General features: G+C 46.5%; 1 protein-coding gene across 1 annotated transcript in view; it reads right to left on the reverse strand.

Moving 5' to 3' along the window:
* Positions 1 to 5,088: 5,088 nt before the first annotated feature.
* Positions 5,089 to 23,867, reverse strand: part of LOC119401628 (glucose dehydrogenase [FAD, quinone]) — an 84,365-nt gene continuing 65,586 nt past the window's right edge. The window contains exons 2-11 of the mRNA XM_037668530.2: positions 20,059 to 20,261; positions 17,615 to 17,804; positions 16,761 to 16,892; positions 15,190 to 15,311; positions 13,994 to 14,164; positions 12,432 to 12,585; positions 11,369 to 11,532; positions 8,699 to 8,876; positions 7,612 to 7,834; positions 5,089 to 5,852 (exon numbers count right to left, since the gene is read on the reverse strand). Coding sequence (XP_037524458.1) covers positions 5,669 to 5,852; positions 7,612 to 7,834; positions 8,699 to 8,876; positions 11,369 to 11,532; positions 12,432 to 12,585; positions 13,994 to 14,164; positions 15,190 to 15,311; positions 16,761 to 16,892; positions 17,615 to 17,804; positions 20,059 to 20,261 — 1,721 coding nt within the window. The 3' untranslated portion in view covers positions 5,089 to 5,668. The remainder of the gene's footprint in view (positions 5,853 to 7,611; positions 7,835 to 8,698; positions 8,877 to 11,368; positions 11,533 to 12,431; positions 12,586 to 13,993; positions 14,165 to 15,189; positions 15,312 to 16,760; positions 16,893 to 17,614; positions 17,805 to 20,058; positions 20,262 to 23,867) is intronic.

Genomic DNA, 23,867 nt, shown 5'->3' on the forward strand with positions numbered 1-23,867 from the left:
GCGTGACCGCTCCTTTCGCCGCACCGCGGCGCGCGCCTACTACCCCCCCATTCCCTTGCTATGTATGCGGGGAGGTTTGCAGCACCTTGAGGATATTGCTGTAGAGTAGCCGTGGGTTAGCATAGCACCTCCCCCACCCTCACAAAAACGCACATAAAAGGATGGATGGCGGCTATCGCTATATTCTTTATTTTTGCGTGTGTGTGCGCCCCAGTCCCTGTCGTGATGATGGTGCCCGAAGCGAAAACACCCGTGAGCCACTTTTCAAGAAAATTGTTTTGGTGTTGTGCAGCATGTCAGTAAAAAGTATACATGCGAGGGAAAGCACGAGATTTATTAAAAACTGCTCTTTTTTCTGAGTGCTTCCAGAATATGGGAAAAGATCCGAGGGTTGGTTCCGCTGCTTAAAGTAGGTTGGCGGATTTCCCTTGGTATGCTGCGGCCTTGAGTGCGCGAGCTTTACCTGCTGGAAGGAATGTCACTTTGGCGTCGAGGCAACGTAATCTTTCTTAGTGCTTGACTTACGGTACGGCACGTTTCTGAAAAACACGGCAAATTACACACGGAATCCCAACGCAGGCTAAAAAACAAATTACTTGCCTGAAGTCAATGTGGTATGACAATGTGAAAATGCATATGAAAACATATATGCTAGTCGCAGAAAGCCATATCAGCAGCCACTCCGCCAACAAACCGGTAGATTAGTTCGAATCTTAAAGAGCAAACCGCATGCACGCAATAATGGAGGCGGAAATTGGGGGACCCTTAAACTTCGCCTTTAAGAGTTAAACGTGACAGCATTATCTGCGCGCATACACACACGCACGTATACACACACACACCGCCGCCGACACCGGAATTACAGCGAAACGGGCTGTTTCATGCTGTCGCGTTAAAACTACAAGCGATACCAAAACAAGAGAAAGTGGCCATTGCGCGACCGACCCTTAGCTAATTCGCAGGCGACAAGCGTCGTTCATCGATTTTGCGTTCAAATTCGCCTACATGCCGCCTGCGCTTAAATAAGAACGTCGCATTCACATGACTGTCGTATGTGGGAACTTCAGAATGCAAAGAGACGTGCCCACAACGAAATGTTGCCTATCATCGGCAAGGTGTGAAAACGACTACAGCATTATCATTAGTGCAATTTAGTCTTCCAGCAATGTGATGCTATTAAGACAGCGCTCGACCGCAGAACATAGCTATGCAGTGTCGACGACGACGAAATGCATTTCCTTTAAAAAGAATCATGGCGCGCGCCGATCCAGGCGGCTGCGGGAGAAACGAGCGCCAAAACAAAGAATGAGAAGCACGGCAAATCACCTACTGGGCACAATACATGTGTCATGGTATATGAACGCGCCGCGCCACACGAAGTCGCCTAAGCAAGCTGCTCGGCTCTATCTCGATTGTAATATGCTACAGAGAAGAGCACTCACTGTGTAAAGCCCGATTAAGAATAAATAACAGCGTACCTTGATTCCAGTCACCACGTGCACGATGTCCAATGTGCATTTTTCCAAGCACGTCTGCGGCTGTTTACAGCACGGCATCATTCGCAAAGGGGGTGGGAGAAGAGCACCGCGTCGCGGCGTGCGGCGGAACTACCTCAATTACATTTTTTCAAAGGGGCGCGCGCCGAATAGGACGGCCGGAGCAACACCGCCGCGCGCGATGATTCAGGCGGCCAAAGTGGGCATTCCTGTAAACATTCGCCATGACATCGAGTTTCTTAACAAAAGGCAGTAGTGTCCGTAATTTGAAAGCGTACAAGTGCGCATGCGCTACACGTGATAAACGATGAATACTGAAACGTGTTTGCTTTTCCACGTCATTTTCCCCGTACTCCTATCGGCCGATGTCGGCGTAACTGAGCTGATGATTGAGAACTGTTTGGCGCCCTCTGGCCAATGTACGGTGCCTTTTTGCATGTTTGGGACGATGGCTTTTTGCAGATTACTTACTTTTGCGACCACCGAACATCACAGAAGGGCAAATAGCAATAAAACAGCAAATGAACATGCGAGAGAAAGACTGGTGTGTTCATTTTCTAAGCACATTGACGGCAATATTTACATATGTTTTCAGAAATGCGCGCAGTCCAGTGCCACTGTTGAACACATTCATGAGCGTTAAGCATTTATTTTGTTTCTAACAATGGAAGTAAAGACACACAAACAGACGAGGTTATCATAAGTTATTTTTACATAGAAAAGAACGAGAAAAAACCTTGGCGACATTTGTACAAGTTGGCGAATGCCAGCAACACATTATTAATATTTTAAGTGACGGACTTCGGGCTTCTTTCAAGGCCAATACCCATGTAAACAATGGTAAAGAAATGCAGAAATTGAACACTAATTTCTTACTCTTCAACGAAACTTCATATGGGTGGCCTCGGATTTTGGCTAGCATTGCGATGCTCGAATTACCAGGCGGAAAACAGGACTTAATTCGACACTATGACTTCGCATCTCGGCACCTTTATTACACTGTACAACAGCAGAAACCTGCAATACTGGACAAAAAAAAAATAGATGAAATCTAGAAATCTTTAATGGGAAATCAAATTTGCCATAGCCGCTTATTTGAACGTGATCTGCTTGAGCACTGTGAATTATGAGACGTTAGCAATTACCTTTCATGCTGTGGAAATGAGTTTTTATAACAAGGGGCAAAAGAAAAGCAAGGCTAATTCATATGAACTAGATTGCAAACGCCTCAGCCTGCAAAAAGAATGGGTTTTCTGAATAACAAATAATCGCTCATCTCCGTGTTTTACGTTAAGTTCTACGTAATTCACTTGAACCAAGGCCTCAATTACGGGAGGGTAAGGGTGCTGCACACCCACTAGTCCTTCCTCGGAGCTTTTCCACAGGGAAGGGCATTCCGGACATGTAAAGTGCTGGAATGTGTTATGTGTAAACAACGCACATGCTTAAGCAACAACACATGCACAAAGAAATTTCCTAATTCCAATTGAACAATTAAAAATTCTTCCATCGGGAGGGTGTGAACCAAGATGACACCAAGCCACCAGCCTTCTTGGTAAAATGGCAACACTACGCTTCTGCGCATGAAAAGAGGTGATTTCTGAAGTAACTACGAGTTCCTGCCCTTAAGTTACTACTCTGAAGTAACTACGATTTCTGAAGTAACTACGATAAATACGAGGTGATTTCTGAGGTAAGTGCACGTTATTGCGCACAGCTCGCAAGACAATAAAGGAAGTTGGTTGTCCAAATGGAACTTCAGATCGGCCCCTGGGAACTTGTATTGTGGCTGCAATCTGTCCAATATGTCACACGAACCATATAGTGTAGTTAGTCATAAGGTACGAACAAAATGTTTCGGCTAGCTTTTGCAGGGAAGCTCAGCGCAGCTTAGCAAGCAGCAACGATTGTCTGGTAAAAAAAAAAATAGCGGCATGAAGACCACACACTTCACTTCCTTGCTGCATTTTTTTCACCACTACGTGGTTCCGTGCGAAACCTTGCGGCATCAGGCAAGAGCCACTTCAATAACGAGTTAACGGTTTTTAACATGATATAACTAAGCAGCGGTTTCATCCGCCGGCACATTCACACCCAGAAGGCGCTAAACCTGGAGCCCAGCTCTAGTCGTGTAGTATTACAGGCAGTTCACCGCACAGTCATCACTCCACCACTCAAAGCACAAATCCTGACTTCAGCATTCACGATGACAGCGAAATGTCCGGAGCGCTGTCATCGCATACTCAATCAGAAATTCCACGCACCAGTATATAGCACGAAGCGAAGTCTTCTGATTCCACGAACGCTGAAAAAGCTCGAATCTTCGGAACAGCTCTAAAACGTCGCTTCTGCTTCCCGGCTTCCAGAAACATACAGTGTTCGTGAGTGTCGCTTCACGTTTGAAGCGTCGCCGTTTCGAAGCCTAAAATCCTTCTCACTGTGCTTACCGACGGGTCTCCTTGAGAGAAAGCCCACAGATTCGACTATGTCGTTCACACAACACTGGCTTTCGTTTACTTCCTTCTCGTGGTTATCAGCGGCCTCAGCCGAATGTCATTTTCCAGGCCTCAGTGCCTAAGATGTGCCATAGTGGGCACAGGGGAACAACACCTATAAACACATTACAGTCTTCACCGAAAGTGCGCAAGCCACTTCACGCTTCGGTGATATAATTTCAGTTGCCTGAAGCATCTGTGGACTCCAACGAAGTATCTTAAGTCTCTAGAGAAGTGTCCCATTCTCACAGATTAGTTAGACCTATCACAGGAGCGCCCCGACTCGAAGCTCTTCCTCGACTATCCCGCTCGGCTCTCTCAAACAAACTTCGACTCCAAGTTTGTCCTTCGCTCGACCGAGTTGAGAACACCGCCATCGTGCAGCTAAAAATTACGACGCGCTGTCCAAGAATTGTTTCCTAATATCGCTCATATACAGTGGCGTCTTCTGACGAGGTGCAGCACTGCCATCGTCATTCTCGAGTCAAGGTTGACCTGAGTGAAGGCACGTTCTCGAATACGGGGGCTTTCATAGCACACTGGAACTCGTCGACTGAGGAAGACATATGACGCTTTAGCAACACCCCTGAGTGACTCGTATCAGAATGGTCTATTTGGGAAAACATCATTACTACAGCCTATTCATCCAGACGGGAAGACCTAATGGCTACAAATTGTTTCTTGAGGAGTAGCCGCCAAGCATTCTGGCACAGCCACCGTGCTAGCAGTACAAGGAAATCTGATAGTTGCTTGGGGCTAGAAAAGACGCTTATTTCTGCAACCCATAATGGGGCACGGCGCAGCGCCTTTGGGGGAAAGAAGATAGAAGAGAGCAGAAAGCAGAAGCCACCTTCATGTTTGCCCATACCACGGAGCTTCAAGACGGCGTAGCTCTATCCCCTTTATAGAAACCTGTCAATACTGCTTTCGTAAGTCGTGGGAGCACAGGGGATTGAACCCAGTACCTCCCGCGTCGGAGGCGAACGCTATGCCACTTCACCACCGCTGCTGTTCGCGGTCATATTACAAGTGTCATGGCGCATAGCGACCACGACGTTTTAAGTCTATACTGCATGTATTTACGAAAAAAAAAAAAACGGGCTAGCTGGGTAGTTGCAGCCGCTACATTTCAACGGGAATGTCAGTGAAACTGATCATCATTATCGTAGAGTTATTGGCAGTGTCCACACTTTGCCCCAGACTGCACCTATCCAACTAGGCATCTTGGAGGCTAGGCTTTTAAGTACTGCAAGTGCCACATTCAATTTTGTAACCTAGAAACACGCCATGAGAGCTGCTGTATAGAATTCCTTGTGTGGCGGCATGCGGAGTGGCTGTTAATACTTGATTCAAGCTGCAGTGTCGAGCATGAAACAGGGTGCTGATGCGCTCACGGCGTTCATTCGCTGAGAATCACTAAATACCAACGACGTTTCGCACAGTGGCTTGCATACTTTCGACGAGGACAGTGGATGCGTGTCTGAGTTGTTAACGAGGGCCGTTCGCAGGTCTACTGCCCCCGTCCCGGGCCCGGCGGTGATCACTGAGTCCTTACGCACCGTGCGCGGCACGCGCCCCTGGCGCTGGCGTAGTGAGCAATGCCTCGGCAATAGTCTTTGGCAAGAGTGCGTGCCCCGCTTGCGGCGGTTGCCTCGCGCGGTTATTGGCTGACCGTGGTCACCTCTTGCGCTTGGCGGCCTCGTGCAACTGCTGGTGGAAGTTGCTGTGGTGCGCCCAGGCGGCCTTCACAATGTCCGCACCTTTTTCGCCTATCATAATCGACGGCGCGTTGGTGTTGCCGGACACAATCGTGGGCATGATGGAAGCGTCGATGACCCGCAATCGCTGGACTCCTTTGACCCTGCGAGATGAAAAAAGAGATGGAAAGACTCGATTAGAGACCCGACGTTGACAATCCTCTAGACCACAGAACGCGGCGGGAGCCTAAATTTGAACAAATATACATGCCGAGGTGGCTATATGTAGTAATGCGATCTCGTTGTAACCGATACATAAATATTTCAGCTAGTGTCTATGCAGTGAGAACCGTAAGACAGCGAAGCAGCATGATGATGATGACTTTCGGTACAAAAAAAGTAATCATAATCATCGGGATTATAATAATTTCTCTTTATTCACTCTCCCCTCTCGTCACATGACCTGCGGGACGCCTACAACTACTGCTACTACTATTACGACGGCACAGGGTAGATTAAACATTTCCGCTGTAATAATTAGCAATTGCTAAGGTTCTACATGCTGTAACCACGATATGATTAAGAGGCGCACTCTAGTGGCGGACTCCCGAATAATTTCGGCCATCTGAGATTCTTTAACGTGCCCCTAAAGCTAAGCGCCCAGGTGCTCCTTGCATTTCGCCCCCATCGAAATGTGGCCGCCGTGGCCGAGAGTCCAATCTGCGCCCTCGAGCTTAGCAGCACGACACCTTACGTGCTAAGATACAACGGTGGTTTAGTAACTGACATTGTGAGCGGCTTCCACAGCCGAAGTCCTGCGCACGGATAGGATCCCATGTAGTAAAAAGGATCCCGGGTCCACCACTATGACGTGCATTGTAATCGCGTCGTAGTTTTCACGCGTAAAGCCCCAGAAGGCATTAATTTATTATTAAAGGGGCCCTGCAACACTTGCCAAGTAGTTATCGAGTGGCTTCATTCAAAGAGTTTATTGCCTCAAGAAACGACTGCCGCAATTTTTTAGAATCCGTCAAGTACGAGCAGATTTACAGGAACTGTCGCATGCTTTAAGCGCTTTCTCTCTCCTTTCGTAAAAGCGAGCGCGCTGAAACTACGCAGGAAGGGGAGCGTCAAGGGGGCAGGAAATACGTCCGTTCGTCAGCGCGCGTCGTGACCTTGAGAACTCTTTTTTATTTTTATTTTTCTTCGAACGCGCGGCTTACCTTCATTGTGATTATGAGCGAGCGAGCGGGCATGTCGCGCCATCCTGCGGTGTCCGTGGTAACCATACAGCCCACGATGCTCCAATCAGCCAATGGCCGTGGGTCATGGGTTGATGGTACGGTCACTTGGGTTTATGGGATCATATGTCGAGAGAATAGGAAGCGATTTTCAACTGGCTTTGATAATGAATTGTAAATGCCAGGCCGCGTGCCGCGCTATAATGTTTGGCTCACACGTCCTCAGTAAAGTCCCTAGATTTTTCCCTGTTCTCTCTTAAGTACCGACAACCATTGAAGCGCCGTCGACGAATCTCATTGGCTAACACTCGTTTTCGGTAGCCATGTTCTTCGTAACGCTTTTCGAGCACCCGGTGAAGCGCGATCCCCCATTCACTAATGACAGGGGGTTGACGGGAGGAGAAAGGCGCGCCGCGTTAGCATATTGTCCGCTGAAAGATGCGTGGCTAATGTACTTAGACGCGCATGGCTTTGTAAATCTTCCAAGTTAGGAAGAAAATGGCGTCGGACGCCAGCTGCGCGTGAGAGAGGGCCGGGAAAGGAGGCAGTTGTCGGTACTTAAGTAAAAAGGACAAATCTAGGGACTTTAGTCCTCAGGTGCCTCGACTACCGATCGGCAGCGTTTTCTGACCGTCCTGAAAAAGTGTTGCGGGGCCCATTTAAGGCTACAGGTCGCTCTCACCTCAGCTTCGGGTCGACGACTGTGGTTGGGTCCCAGACGGGTCCCATCTTTGCCGTGCCCACGGGGTGGTAAATGGTGTTTGTGAAAGATCGCGCCATGCACGCCAGGTTTTCGTCACTAAGGTGCTTGTAGTGGTCGCATCCTGGGAAGGGCAAGTCCCACATTCGGACGCCATACCTCTGGAAAGCCGGCGTTTCGGCCACCGCCATTGAGAACTTCATGGCTGGAATGGGAGTGAAAATTTCAAAAGAAAGTTATAGAGTATCTACAGGAACTGCCTATAGTTAATATAGAGAACCTGAAACGGTTTTGCCGATTGTATAATTGCCAAGTTCACGAGCTCGAAATTCGGAAGATCCGTAAGTCACGACAAAGGGAGGGTGGCGAAAAAGGAAAACTGGCGTGCGCTCTCTCTTTGTTGTTTCCCTGAGGCGCAGAAATGTCATAGACAGCTCTCAATGATTGCCAGTAAAATTTTCAGACATCAGCAATCATACCAGTACTCGTAATTATACAGCACATGCACACGTGTGTAATTAAAAAACAAAATGTACTGAGTCCCGTGACAACCAGTAGCCCCTTCCGAATCTGAGTACGCTTATCCGCATGGCAGTAGTGCAATGCGGAAAAAGTTATTTGAAAGGCGTTCAGCACACGATAGGACAAGGCCAGAAAATTTTAGAACCACTGTCCTTCGTTATATATTTTTCGAGGTGCTGTTAGGGCTGTTTAGCACGCCTTCAGCAGCTGCGTCGTAAGTCCTTAATATCATTAACAGCCTAAAAAAACAGCGCTAATTTATACACGGACAAGGCCAGAACACACGAGACTAGCAGCGGCCGTCCCCGTGTGTTCTCCCATTGTCCGTGTGTAAATTAGCGCTGTTGTTTAGATGGATGCTTACCAACGAGCTCGCTTCTAAACACTTCTGAATCATTAACATACATATACAAAAATTCTACGCTTCCCCCCCCCCCCCCCTTTTGAGCAGTGACCCTCCCTCACACACTTGTTCAAGTAGCTCATGTGGCTGAGGTCCTTGGGCAGACTGACGAAGAGCTGTTTCCGGCGATTAGTGAATGCTCACCATCAACTAGAGTCATGATGTCATCCGGGTGGCTGAGATATTTTGGGTCAAGGAGTGGCGGGTCATATGGGTTCCGGGACCGCAGCTTGACGAATCCTCGAGATTTGGGCCTCAGCAGCACCGGATACACGGACATGGTGTCCGCGTAAACGTAGGGCGCGTACACTTTCTCCCACAACTGCAAAAAAGTTGCGCAGCAGAGGGTGACTGAATGACATACTAAACACCCGATCACGAGTCATAATTCAGAATGTCTGAATTGAATTGAATTCACTGACATAAAACAATTTACAAAATGCAATAGTTGCAATAGAATGACTCTGAGATCAGTAAATGATAAAATGGAATTGTAGTCACAACAATAGTTGCCCCAGGACGTGCAAGAGTCTGATGATGACAGAATTCCAATATTAGTTTCACAAAGAGCCAGGTCATCTTCTAGGGACGCCACAGTGTGTGAAGGGCATCCTTCTTGTCGCCTGCATGTTGCTTTAAGCTGAATTCACGTGGTGCGAATTTGTGCGTGATGCGTTGTACCATGGCCCAGAGCACACAGAACGGCCGAAAGAGCGGAAAATGGACCAGCCATCTTTTGTTTTTTTAAATTACACGAGCTCGCTATAGGTTTTGAACATGCGTGCATGTACGATGTCTCTTTGCCCATAGACGCACATACTGCGTGCCGAAACTGAAGCAGGTAGCTTTCGTACAGCCACCTTCCGATAACTTGGCAAGTGAAAAAAAAAAAGAACACCGTTTCTCTCGTACCTTTCCATGAGGAAGAGCCGCCCATGCCAGCCACAATTCTGCGACATCGTCACCAGAGAACGACACTTAAGTCGTGCAGTACACGAACTGGTGGCTCTAACCATGGAAAAACAATCACACCACGCAAAGTGGGTGTCACAACTGCCAACGTGCGACGGCAGCCGCTTCGTTTTCCTTATGAAAAGACGCCCCCTCGTGAACGGTGGCGCCGCGGCGCGGCAACTTTATGCGGGATATTTTGACGCTCTTGTGACGGTGATGCAGCAGTCAAAACGTTAGGCGAGAGCGAGAGTACTACTTTATTCATAAGGGTTTGGGATAAGGGGTCATGAGATCGATGGGTGGGACCCCAAGTCCAGGGTTCGCGACAGCAGCCTGCCTGACGTGACCCAGGAGCGCAAGCTATACCTCCGGGTCAGAGCTGGCGAGCTGCTCCTCCCATTGCTCTGCTCGAAGCCTGAAGAACAGCTCAAGCTGATCGACAGAGCTCGCAAGATGGCAAAGGCCACAGGGGCCCTGGACTGAGGGCTCCACCTTCGCCGGGAGAATTTCTTTGCACTAATAAAGTTTTTAATTCATTCATTCATTCATTCCCATTGCTCGATAGTATCACATAGGTTGTACTGGCCTAAAAAGGTATCCAAATTTGGTGGTCGGTTTAGGCATCCCCACGAAATGTGATATGGAAACACCTAACTATATGTGAAAATGACAGAGGCCCGTGCACTTAGATTTACGTGCACGTTAAAGAACACCCGATGGTCAAAATTTCCAGAGCCCTTCGCTACGCCGTCACTCATAATCATATCGGCGTTTTGGGACGCAAAACCCCAAGAAATATTGCTAATACCTGAACGATTTATTGCGTAAGTTTGTGCCCGACAGAAGAAACGACACTGAATGCTCAACAATAGCGGCGAGCACTGTCGTCGGTCGTGGAAAATGTGATCTATGGGTCAAAAGCGTTCTAGTTAAATAATTGGTGCTCGCGCATGTTCCAGAATATTCCAATACGTTTGAGCGCGTCTTGCGCCTAGCGATCACATGTGTGAAAGTTTTAGTTGGCGAAATTTGGTAATCGTGAAACGAAAAACGAACTAGATGTGTCACTATACATCGCTACTCGCTTCGAGACATCAACCTGATTGGAGAAAGATTATTTTGGTATAGGATCGATAACAATTCAAAAACTTGTCTGGCCCACAGCCATAACTAGAACATTTTTTAGATGGTAAAGAAAGGTCCTTGGTATGCAAGGAGAAACGCGCACATGCGAATTCGAGGCCCTCAATGCTTTGTGGCGTAGCTTTATGACCAGAAACGCTATTGAAGTACTCTGGAAGTATTTTGGGCCGTCATTGTAGCAGACTAAACTATCCGGTAGGGTGATCCGCGTGAAAAATAACTTACCGCCTTACGCATGCGCATCACTTGGTCGCAAGCATCAAATTGCCTTGAACCCTGCTACCTCTTTTCAGACACAAAAAGAACCACCAGAAAAGAAGGAAAATGTATTATGTCTAATAAGCAAGGAAACATCTGCGGATCTCGGCGTTTCTGTAGGCCGGTGTTCTTTATTGTAAAGCATGTGTCATTGTGATTCAACCAGAGCTGAAATGATGCATGCGCGTAGCCTGAAGTTTTTTCGAGAGGGGGTAGGAGGATGTTCGACCCCTCTTTATGCATGTTCGTGCATGTTCTTGTGTATGCGCGCATATTATTACACACAAAGAAAACGTAAATATCTCGGGGTGGGGGGGGGGGGTGGAGTTGAACCCCTTCCCCTCTCTGAATACGCAATAGACGTAGCGTTCCAAATGTACGTAATCAACGTAGCCTTCTAATAGTGTCGCAAGCGGTCATTGTTACCAGTAACATTGCAGTATGATTATATAACCATACCTCGTCAGAGATTCCTTCTGTACGTCTGAACGTTTGTCCTCCGTCAGATACGGGCGATCCCGACAAATAATGGATCTCGATGTCTGGCCAGTCCATGCTCTTGTTGGCGTACTTTGTGTTGATGAACGCCAGACCCTCGACTCCGCCCAATAGTGTAAGAGGGCCTGCGAAAGATAGCCCGGATTAGAAAAGGGCGAAACGTGCACGGACGTTCTACGTTCACTTTTCAGGAAACCTGCGCTGCCAGGATTACACACAACTGTACGTGAAACTTTCGAAAAGGTGTCAGGGCGTGGAGGCATCTGTGGAATCGTTCGTGGTACATCACCGAGATTGCGAAGCTTCGCACTGGGCACGCTAATCAGCCGTTCAAAAAAAATTCAAACCCAGAACTTTTCATCAGTTGCTGCTAGTAATGCAACATGACGAGGCACAAATGCCGCGACATGGGTTATGCTGCGTTGACGTCAGAGGACGCCACGCCAATTGCATCAATCTGCACACCCAACTTGTCCACAAATACAATAAAGATATGTAGGCCCGCGACCATCGTAAAAGGCAAACTGTTGCAATGTCTTGTAATATCTTTTACGGGCTGCGAGTTGCCCACACAGCTCATAGGGTATGAGACTCGGTGCAAACGATGCACCTGTCTCATAAATAGAGATCAAACGTCCTTAAACAGGTGGTGTTGCTGGAGCCAACTTTTCGACAAGTCGTCTTGTCTTCTTCAAGACAGCAACCTTCAAGACGGCAACTTTCAACGCAGCAACCTTCAAAGCAGCTAGCTGCTTTGACGAAGACATGACCACTTGTCGAAACGTTGGCTGAAGCAACACCCCCAGTTTAAGATATTTTTAATTACTTCAAGCTTCCGCGTTCTCCTGAACTTCTGCATTGTTTGGATGATTCGCTTGGAAGACTTAACGGGGTACCCAATAGTTTTAAGATTTGTATTTTTTACTTCGTGCCTCAAAGTGCGCGGTAGCGTAACTGAACAGACAAAATATCGGATTCCAGAGAACGTTTATTTGGATCATTACTGCATTTTTCTGCGCCTCACCTTTTCCTATTGTGAGGTAGCGGAGAATTTGCTTCAGGTTGAACACACGAGTCTGGACCATAGACACCGGATCGCGGACAAGGAAGTTCATGCCGCCGGGATAGATGTGATCTTGCAGGTTGTAACCCACTGGAAGGTCAGCAAGGACGGGAATCTAAGGGAAATAAATAATAACCGAGTTATGCAATGTTCCGCTACATCAGGAGTATCAAAAGCAAAATCCTAAAAATGCAGCGAGCAGGCTGATGATCTCTATCGAAAACTCTTTACGTTGCTCCAAGTTGACGACACCAGCGCAGTTTGAACATATCACCTTAGTCCTACTATGTGAAGTATACGTTCTCGTTGTCTAGGCAATTAATTTCTCGGATTTTCGGGGCCAATACTGCGACACGAATATGTGGCACGACCTAATGGCGGGCTTCGGGTAAATTTTCACCACCTAGAATTCTTTAACGCGCACCTGCATCTAATACACGGGTGTTCTTTCATTTCACCTTCTTCGAAACGCGGCCGCTTGGAAGGGAATAAATTATCTTCCTCGACATTACCTGCCGAGCTGCAACGACGGCTACCTGGTGCAGTGATGTGTGAATCTTCGAAGATGCTGCTATTTATGCTCTACAGAAGTATCCAAGTTCATTGCCCCTGGAATCGGTAATTCCAAGAAGCGCATTGATTGCTACCTAGAGAATCACGTTCAGTTAGCTAATTAACAAAGCTGGAGAGATGCAGTAACCTCTTTGTGGAGTATACGTGAAAGCACATGAAGATATAAGAAGTTGGCGCCACTTCGTAGGTGTTATAAAAGATTCACTTCAGTTCACGTGCTCGTACTGCCACCAGTAGAAATAAAGAGAATGTTTTTTACACAAAAATTCCAGGTATTGTGTACTCATAAACCTTCTTTTAAGAAAGTGTTGGAAGAGTAACCACAATCCTAATGCGCATTCTCGCTAATTCTGGCGTGTTATCTCCAATCTACGTTTCTCACCCGCCGTAGTAGTTTAGCACGTATGGTGTCGTGTTACTCAGCTCGAGGGCGCGGGTTCGATTCCTGGCCACCGTGGCCGCATTTCGATGGAGGCAAAATGCAGAGGACACCCGTGCGCTTAGATTTAGATGGATCTAAAAAAACCCTAGGTGGATGAAATTGATCCGGAGGCCCCCACTACAAAGTGCCTCATGATCATATCGTGGTATTGGCGTGTAAACCTCCAGCTACTATTAAACTAGCGCTCACTTCGCCACTTATAACTGAGCGTTGCGTCATGTCTACCTAACTCCAGCGCAGTGTTCGAGCCTATGTGTGGAATAACACAGCTATAAAGATTACACAAAGAAGCATTATTAGACAGCAGAACATCGTCGTAAGCGTAAGCAACTTCGCCTTCCTTTACAGAGATCATCATGTAGATGCAAAGCTGGGCTACCGGCCGTAGCTGATCGCAAGAATATCATGCTTCGAGTTTGAAATCACTACTGAAACGGTCCCGAAACAAGAAGCACCACAGACTCTCTTCTCAATGTGACAACGGAAGCGTTACATAGTGCGCGCTTACTCCCATCTTTTGCAGGTCGTGTTTGGGTCCGATGCCGGACAGGAGCAGGATCTGCGTGCTGCCGATGGATCCAGCCGACAGGATAATCTCTCGTCGGGCGAACACCATGTGGGGCACCTTGAAGCGCTCGAACTGGACGGCTCTGGCGTTGTTCCACTCGTCGAAGTGGATCTGCGAGTTTCATTGCCACCCAGTACAGACTTACTTTCAATAGCATATGCGAGCTACATCTCATTCAGCCCCTGTATTTCAGCTGAGTGCGTTCTAATGTTACCGCATCATTGTCAGGTCGATACGACACTGGTAGTATACACAGTGTTATTATTGCAAGGTACTCTGTGATTTTTATGCGATTCCCACATTGTTGGTGTCACCTGTGCGATGTGTGTTTTCCAAGGTGCGAACGCGTATGATTTCGTATAAGTATCGCTGGGTGGCTTCATGAATTAACAGCTGATAAAGAACGCTTGTCCATGTCTACGTTTCGTTTGTATCTCTTTTCTTTACGCTAGTTCCACTACCTCGAATATGCAAGATCAACTAAACCAGCAGTCTTTTACACCGGAAATGTTACGGGAACGGCCTCACTGTGCTATTCACGCCCGGTGAGGCCTCGCCATCCAGGAACTTGCGCACTTTTCGCGTTGCACGACTTTACAGATATACCACTTCGTCGAAGAATATCGCTGATTCAGCGCACGTACAGCTTGTATACAAACGAAGCGTTTGCAAGAATGTGTACAGTTAATTTTGGGCTCCCGCAGGCGATACGTATATCTTTCTCCAGTGTTTTCTTTTTTTTTTTGAGAGTGTACGCCGTGTCTGTACTTGCTGCTATACAATTACAGGACATGGGGGTTTCACCTTCTGGAAGTTTGTACCATGTTTTATGTTACGAGACTCAAGGATATTGATTTCTAATATTAAGGTATGATTACAACAACCAAGGTGAGAGTAACATGCGTGTTATCTGTGGTACAATTTGCGTATTATTCTTGTCATTTTGTTAACATATCGAAGCCCGATTACTTTAATTTCAATAGCTGCTTCGCAAGTTTCTGTGTTATGCGACGGAATGTTTTAAATTACGGCAGTGTGCTTGATGCCTGTCGTTGGTAGATTGCCTTGACTTTCATAGTGCATACTGATAACAAATCAATAACAGTGACATTAGCATTTCAACAGAAGATACGTACCTTGGTGGCATGTGAGTAAAGCGTGATGTGCAGGTTTTTTCGATGACGAATAGGTTTGATGAACGCCTTGCCGGTGCTGCATCTGGCGCTCCGCCTTATGGTGCCTTGGGGTATGGCAAAACCTGGAAGCGTCACGTCGTGATGTTAGCGATGGCGTTTCACCTCATCTACGACCGCACTTGCGCAGCGATACAGCTACGCCGGCTCGAAGAAGTTCAGCGTGGATCAATATGATTTGAATTTTGCATATGACTGAAGAATATGTCTTACTGTGCCTTCGCTTCGCTTTTTTAGCGGCACAGTCGACGAGAGACACTCTTGTGTCTCTTCGAAGTACTTCCGGTCGAGCAAGGCCAACTCCGGCGATTTTTCGAGGTCGATGGATCTCAATGAAATTCGCTGGGTACGTTCCTTTGCACGTTTCCGTCATTTATGCCAAATTACAGGCTTGAGACATGCGCAGATTGTTTGCAAATGAATTTTAAAGATTGTCTGCAAACGCCCTCCTGGCTTCCCACAATTATTGGCAACATTGCGTCTGTGACGTAAGTATTAGGAAGGCGGCGGAAGTGACGCAGCCGAGGGCACCGCTAATTTCGGCCGCTACAGCAAGCATCTGTTGTGCTGGCCGAGGCACTGTCATTATCAGACGCGGCACTGTCAGTCGCATACATTACAGCTGATGCGCGGCGTGCTCACCTCTCCACTGTGCGCCTGCTCGTCCCGGCTGTCACAGTTTTCATACTCCGCGCCGGCGTGACCGGCATGCCTTGCACGACTTCCGGTTCGTTCGTAACAACGTCTACGTCATATGTAGACGGTACACTCGGTTGGGTTTCGGTTTCGGTGTTGCGCTTTTTTGCTTATTTAAAATTATTCTCCTATTTGCCGAGTATTTCTGCTATCGGGCGCGTAACAGGAGCGTCTCAGGAACATAAAAGCACCATTACTTTGACATGGCCAAAAAATCGCCGGAGTTGGCCTTTAATTCCGGTTTTCCGAGTATTCAGAAGATTTTCTTTAAAAACTAAAGCTGGTACGAAATCGATGGTTCCCGTTCAAGTTAAGAGTTACATTGGATACATGCGATATAGGATCATAATTTTACCTAAAATAAAGGCCAGTTAGCTGCCACGATAATAATAAAAACATACCATGCACGGGGGGGGGGGGGGTCTTATCAATTTGGACTTCATAAGGAGGGAAATGACGGCGACAGCAAAAACCCGTCGGGACTGTCCATATAATCGCTAACGCATTAAAATTAATTGAATGAGTTCATTGAAAGAGCAGACGCTTTTCTTGTGAGCAGCTGGGATGGTTGCGGCACCTGGCGGAACAGATGTCAACCACACGCTTCTTTCTACGTGGCCTCAGAGATCCGCCTCGGCAGCGTGCAAACACAAGCTTAACTCAAGGAATACACGAGGGTACACGAACGCCGACGTGCCAGTGCCGCTATCATTTACGTAATTCAATGATTGGGGTAGTCTTGACATTTGTGAGCAGCAACCCAGTGCGCCTTTTGTGCCTTTAACAGGTGAAACCGGCGTAGAAGTGATGTTATCGACCTGTTTGCTGCGGTCCGTTGAGGTCCACATTTGGGTAGCCCATTTGAAGACCAGCCTCGATGAAGGCGTGACCCAGTGGTGTCGCGTACGCAGGGGTGGACACAGTGAGCGGACCGCCGTGATTGTGGTAACCTGAAAATAATAATAATAATAATAATAATAATAATAATAATAATAATAATAATAATAATAATAATAATAATAATAATAATAATAATAATAATAATAATAACCTCGCGATGACGTTTTCAGTGACAACCCATACCGTAATGTTCAACACAAGGTTAAGTCCTACATCTGCTTCTAGGCCTAACACAGCACAATATCGCAGCCGCATTCGGCAAATCTCTGTTCTCTCATGAAATTGGGGCGTCACCTATATCTTTTTTTTCTAGAGGTAGGGGGCATACTTTCTAACATAAGTACTAAATGTAAGGAAATGTTGCACAGTCGTGTCGGACACCCTACGTTATTTATATATGCGACCCCTGTTGTAGCTTTGGCTGTAAGCAAATTTTGTAACAAATGTTATAATCACTGATTGTTATGCATGTTCACAATGATGTATTTACGCGCGCACTTACTTACTTAAGCCTTACATTTCTGCCACCAATACATATATTAGTGTATAACTATACCTAGGTTAACGCGCTCAGTTGAGTTAGTTCTGCATGAGTACGATGGGAATTCGCTTGAAAGATGTGGACGGACGGGTGTAGTCTGTAAGAGATGGGCATGCGGAACACACTCATCTACAACGGAACTAAAAGCCTCTGTGACCGAATCAAGAATTTCTGCCGATGTTCGTCATTCTACCAGAATGCATGCCCTAAAGCAGTCGAGCGTGTACCCACCATTCTGCAGAATTGCAGGATCACGGTTGTCTTCCGATTTGAGGAAGTAAGGGAACACTTCCTTCCACGACCAGCCCTCGCATCCGTTTTCCGCCCAGTGATCGTAGTCGTGAGGATTGCCCCGGATGTAGATCATGTAGTTGATCACACTGGAGCCACCCAGGGCCTTCCCTCTAGGCCACGGACTCCTCTGCGCAGCGGTAAAGCGCATTAAAACAATTCATGTCTGCTGTAGTGAACAGTACGCTATCAAACATAATTTACAGGGCCCTTTGCCTGACCAATGCCTCCTAAAGAATTTGTGCCTGGAACCCTCGGATTTTGCAAGGAGCGCCTCTCGCGGTCGCTCCTTGCAAACACGCACAGCTCTCACAACTGCCTCCTAGCAGCTGCCAACGTTTTGTCACGTGACTAAGCGGTACGGTGGCAAACGCCCTCTCAAGGCTCCTGGTCGCAACACGCGGCAAGAGGCACGGCCTCCGAGATTGCGTGCCGGCAGGACGCTGTCTATGGAAAAAAAAGAGCGACGTTCCGGGCATAGTTTTCTGAGGAGGCGTTGGCCTGACTGGTGGTATGTATGGAGTTCCTTTACAGGGATACTGACACAAAATTTCGCGGTCGAGACAGCCTGCAGGATCGATTCGCGTGTGAACATGCGTATATCGTGTGCAAAATATCTACAGCGAATACAGCTTGGCAGGTATATTATGTGAATTTTGAAGTTCGCGTGGGCGATCCAGTGCTATACGCCACACCTCGCAACATTGACACCCTCGAAAGTGACCCGAAGTGACCCCCCTACTTCCCCGACGTCACCATGCTGCAGCCGGTACAACAAGTTACGATGACGCCATAATCGCTATTTCTCTTTTGCCGCGCTTGCTGTTGCGCGGACACAGCTCTGTGTGCTGACGCGGTCGAGCGTTGCACACACTAGGTGGTGATAGTTGCACCCGGGGGCTTGTCGGTTTTGGAGCTCTCTCAAGCTGAAACGCAGACTGGTCGGTAATGCGGAGCTTGTATTTAATTATCTGTCGCGCGCTGCAGCAAACGATGTGCCGTGTTATGACTAACAGGCCCCCAGCAACACATTTCAACAATACGCGAGGCCGAAATTATTGCGTCAGTAATCGTTAAAAAAACGATTGCATATTTAGACTTGAAGTCATCATCGAATGGGAATCACCAGCTAAAAGGCGTCGTACACAGAAATATAAAACGAAGGGACAAAGCTTTGCCAATATGTCTTCGACCTTCCTAGAATGATGAACGACCTTAGGTTCAATATGACAAAAACTTAAGACCATGACGATATTCTTCTTTTTGACTACAACTGTAAAGTCACCGTATTGTGTGTATCTAGAGTATGTTCGAATTCCTTTCAAGCATTCAGTTAGATGCGAAATTTATATGCAAGGTGGTTATCGGATTACTCATAACGTAATTTTGACTCTATTTAAATAGTCATTACATTTGCACTGACAATTAAAAAAAGGTTTTGAGACAATACACGGGAAAATTTCTCAGGATGACTAATGTTTAAAGCGTTAGAAATACTTTCGTTTTCAAAAGGACACATACTTTGATATCTATTGACCATTTCGCCATCTTCGGGTTTTTATTACCTTTCTGCCTGAATGTGCGAACTATTTCGAGACTTCACAGTATGTCTGATCTTTTCAGGTTATCATTCATAATTTATGAATCATTCATTAAACATTGCTTTTTACTTTCTGCAAGGATCGTAGTTATGTCTGCGTGACACCCTGGCGTAATTGCCCATACTACAAACTGTGGAATCGTTCATAGTAGATTGTGACCGAGTTCATAACTAGAGACAGTAAGTTCATTTTATGTTAACACTGTTTGTTTCTTGTACTAGAGACGCTTCGAGAGACGTGACAACTTACAAATTGAGCAAAAAGAAATTTAAAGAGGCCCATTCGCACAAAGCGTTTGTCTCCTACTGCAACACCTTTCTGATGGAGGCGGAAATGCTAGAAGCCCGTGTGCTTAGATTTAGATGCACGTTAAAGAACCCCAGGTGGTCGAAATTTTCGAAGTCCTCCATTACGGCGTCTCTCATAATCATACAGTAGTTTTGGGACGAAAAACCTCAGCAATTATTACTATTGTTGTAACACTGTTCCTGAACCCAATACTTCACTACATATATGCTACACTAAGAAACCAACGACTACGATAACATACTGCGTGAAGGAGAAAACGTGGTATTAAATGATTTCAACATTGAATGAGCGTTTGCGTGGCATCTCTGAGTGGTTTCTACGCCGCTATACGCTGAATCAAATTTGTTTGATGCTATTTTCTGAAGTAATAATGCCATATAATCATGCATATAAATTTTATCCTTTTTCCGCATGGCTGATCATTCTGAGAGCCGTGAACAACCATGTAAGCATAAAATATTCGCACATACATACCCTTCCTTCTAGGCCGAAACAGGACGTTTTCTGAGGTTCGGTTCGGTAGGACCAATCCAACGGTGACATCTGCATAGTCGCCGCGATGAGTGGTATGTCGGATACTTCGTTTTCTATGCCGCCTGCTTCTATTAGTAACACCGTCGCAGTGATGTCTTCGGATAGCCGGTTCGCCAGCACTGCTCCTGCCGAACCACCGCCCACTGCATGCAGAAGGTAAGAAAAACATAAGAAATGCGTGCAACCTTAGTCACTGTGTCCTCGAACTCATTTCAGCGACAAACACTCTGGGGAAGATTGACAGTAGCTTATTGATCCAGAGGGAATACCTGTTCGACGCTTAAATTTGTATTCCAGATGTTTGCGTTTCTTCAACCTGGGCGCATTTGCAGTCAACCAAGAACCAACAAAGAATTCATAACTCTCATTGAAGGATTTGGATGAGAAACGAGGCAGTTCCTCCACAAAAAGAAGTGCGACAGTTGTCGTCGTGCCTTGTCTGCCCGTACAATCCAACAATACTTTCTAGGTGCCCTGTGAAAAGAAGGACCAGTACTAAGGTGCAGATACGTTATTAAGTCCCGTTGTAGTCCGCGAATTATTTTTTCCCTTGTAGAGAATATAGGAAAAAAGTGACTAACGACGGGTATTAGGGCATTCGGTTAGCTGCCAAGACATCAAATAGGGAGAGAGATCGGTAGAAATGTTGGGAATGCTTGAACGAACTCTTATGAATCATACTCTCAAGTGTTGTAGTCTCAAGACAAAATGAGACCTGCGAAGACGCTATCGAAAGCTAACTTTTCCCAAACAACCTGACATTTTAGTAGTTGAGTTGACAGCTGAAACCATGGGTAAGTCAACAATAAATAAAATACCCACAGACTCGCTATTGTCTATACATAATGCAGCAACGCATAGTTGGCGTCCAAAGTCTGCATGCAGGCTCTGTGCACAAAAAAAAAGAAAACAGAAAAAAAGAAAAGAAGCCGAACTTCAGCAAAGCTTTTTTAGACATCATTCAGCAAAACAAAACAGCAGTATTTAGACCACATACTACACCACAAACTGCAGAGGTGTAGTCTAGTATGTACCATAGGTTCACAATCATAGTGAATGGTTTATGAGACTCAGAGTGCAGGAGACGTTTCGCGAGCACTACTCAATACACCAGCCACCTTTAAAGGGAAAATGAAAAGACGGATTTCACCGAATTACAGCTTCGTTTTGATGCAAAACTCCCAGCAATATTTTTGCTTTGCCGTTGTAGGTTAATGCGACCCACCAAGAGTTTTTTTTTCTGTGAAGTTGGTCAGGTCTAAGATGATGGCTTGAATCCTAAACAGATTTAAGTTTAAACAGTCAAGTACTCTATCTTGCGCATCCGTTCCATTTCATTACATACAGTATTCATTTTTCTCCAGAAAAATGTAACCTCAATTAAGAGTAAAGTGATTTCAAAAATATCACAGAGCAACCCACGCCAGTGTGTGGCATCCCGAAAAAAGCTCCACACTCGAAACGATGGTTCTTCTTTTTTGTTAATATTTTTTTTCGCATGATGATAAACTGACCTTAGGCAAGAGCCTGCTGAAGTGCAATGAAACGCCCACAGTTGCGGTTACCTACGCCATCTACCAATCTGCTCTATCTGAGCCCGGGTGAAAATTACCAGGTGGAACACAGGACTGGCATTCCTTGACAGCGCACTTACAATGCGTTGAATAATGCAGCACACGACGAGAGAACAAGCAGTTACGAAGCGTCATTACGCATGCCCGAGGTAAACGTAAGCGAGCGAACATTTTCTAGTATCTCTACCTGCGTACAAGCGAACCTTTACACGTCGAGTCCAGGAGTGGTACCTGTATTTAGTTGGCCCTCTTTTTCCGTGTTAAGAAATTTGTTTTTATTCTTTTAGCGCCCTAGTACGGTGTAGTAACAGTTGCCTCTTTGGTTGTCTTATACCGAGTTTGTAAAAAATCTTCATGTCCGGATATTTAACCACTGGTGGAAGAAAGATGATATGTGAAAACTGCAAGTCCTTCTGCGATAATATTTAGCGTCGACAATGATGTAGGAAATGTTACCAAGCTTAAGCCTCAGCTGATTGGTAATTAATTTCAGGTTGTTGGTGATTAATTCATTCGCCCGTTTTTCATACAGTGCGCTATATATTTGTCTTGCTTGTGCCAAGATGTCTGCACGAGTAAAAAACGTACTTATTTTCTTTGTAAGGGCTCTATATTAAGACTGCAGAACATTCCAAATGTCAAATTTCCACTCATGGATGGTGGAACTTTATTAAATATAGTCCTGAGAGACGCGAATAGCGCGCATTGGGCTTCTCCCACGTTGGGACAGGCAGGCTTAGCCTGACCGCCGCATCGTGGGCTCTCTGGACGGCCCAAAGCTGATCCCCCTTGTATGTCATGTATTGAAAAAAAAAATCACACTCTTCCTTATGCATTCACCTAAGACGACTCGAAGGCGAACGCCATCTTCTTTTTTTTTCTTCTCAGTAGTTGTGTTTATCCTCCCCGCAACCTACCGAAAGCTTTCTGCTCCTAACGTGGTTTTGCACTGCCTTCACACTTCACATGGTTTTGCACAGCCTCCGTTATCGGCCCACCTCTGACCAAGCGAACATGTCATGCGCTGCGATGACATCATAGTGACGTCATTATGGTGTCATATTTTTGGCAATCTGACGTCCCGATGACATCATCACGTGATGATTTTTCGCATCACTCGTGTTGACACCGCCGACGCAGCCGACGGTCAGCTTTCTCGTTCGATGAGGCATCGAAGGCTTTCGCCATGAAAAAAAGTATTCAGCGCAAGGCGGCTAGGTTGCGACCATATAACATACGAGGAAATACGGAACCCACTGCACGCATGAACGGCGAGCGGCGGCACAAACGGTGCAGCAAATTTCGCCCTCAAACCCGAATGCGCGACACGTGATAAATAACCTACGAGCATCCGACCTCGAATGGCGGCTCAATATATCGTGCCATTAATGCGCCGCATTTGCGCCGCTAAAGGCACCGGTGCCGCTGTACAAGCTACAGCACCAAGCCAGAGTGTGCTGCGTTCCAGGTTTCATTACGCCGCCCTTGGACAGTTCAAGAGCCGTGCAGCGTTGTGGATGCTGTGGCGAGCAAAAGGATGGCTGACCATTCATTGCGTAACGGCCTGTGCCTCACCTGCCGTATAGCGAGCGGTGGTGATTGGCAGAAATGTGGATATTGTGACGCGATCGGCAGTTCTGATTACTCCATTTGTGAGTGACTCTTAATGCTTTTACGCGGTGGCTTGCATATTGCAGTGTTGCAGGCCATCATCAAAGGCACGAAATACGAGGGAGCTGGGGGGGAGAACCGGAGGGTGTCTTGCCCGTCCCCAATATGCCGCCTACCTTAGCAGTCTTAATTAGTGAGTGCAGTTTGTTCAGTACATTTAGTATAATGCTGTAATGAGCCTTGCAGAGATTTTCAAATTTTGGTCACGACATTGCCAGATTTACCTCGTGCACCACACATTTAATGCACACTTCGCCAGGCTTAGTCCCCCTCCCTCTCCTGTCAGCATAGCTATAGCTCCTAACTCTCACCCCTACGTTCCCGGTAAATGGGAAGCCAATTAAGTACCCTGGCCATCGCTGCATATACTGAGAAGTTTATTCGTCGTCATGCGATTGGCCGTTGCAGGCAACGTGTATGCTGTTTCTGATAGCTCGCTTGGCGCCCTTTATTGATATACTTCCTAGCGAAATGCTCGGTTATTACTCTTACCAACTTATAATG

This window comes from Rhipicephalus sanguineus, chromosome 8, assembly GCF_013339695.2.
Source record: "Rhipicephalus sanguineus isolate Rsan-2018 chromosome 8, BIME_Rsan_1.4, whole genome shotgun sequence".
Classification (NCBI taxonomy): Eukaryota; Metazoa; Arthropoda; class Arachnida; order Ixodida; family Ixodidae; genus Rhipicephalus; species Rhipicephalus sanguineus.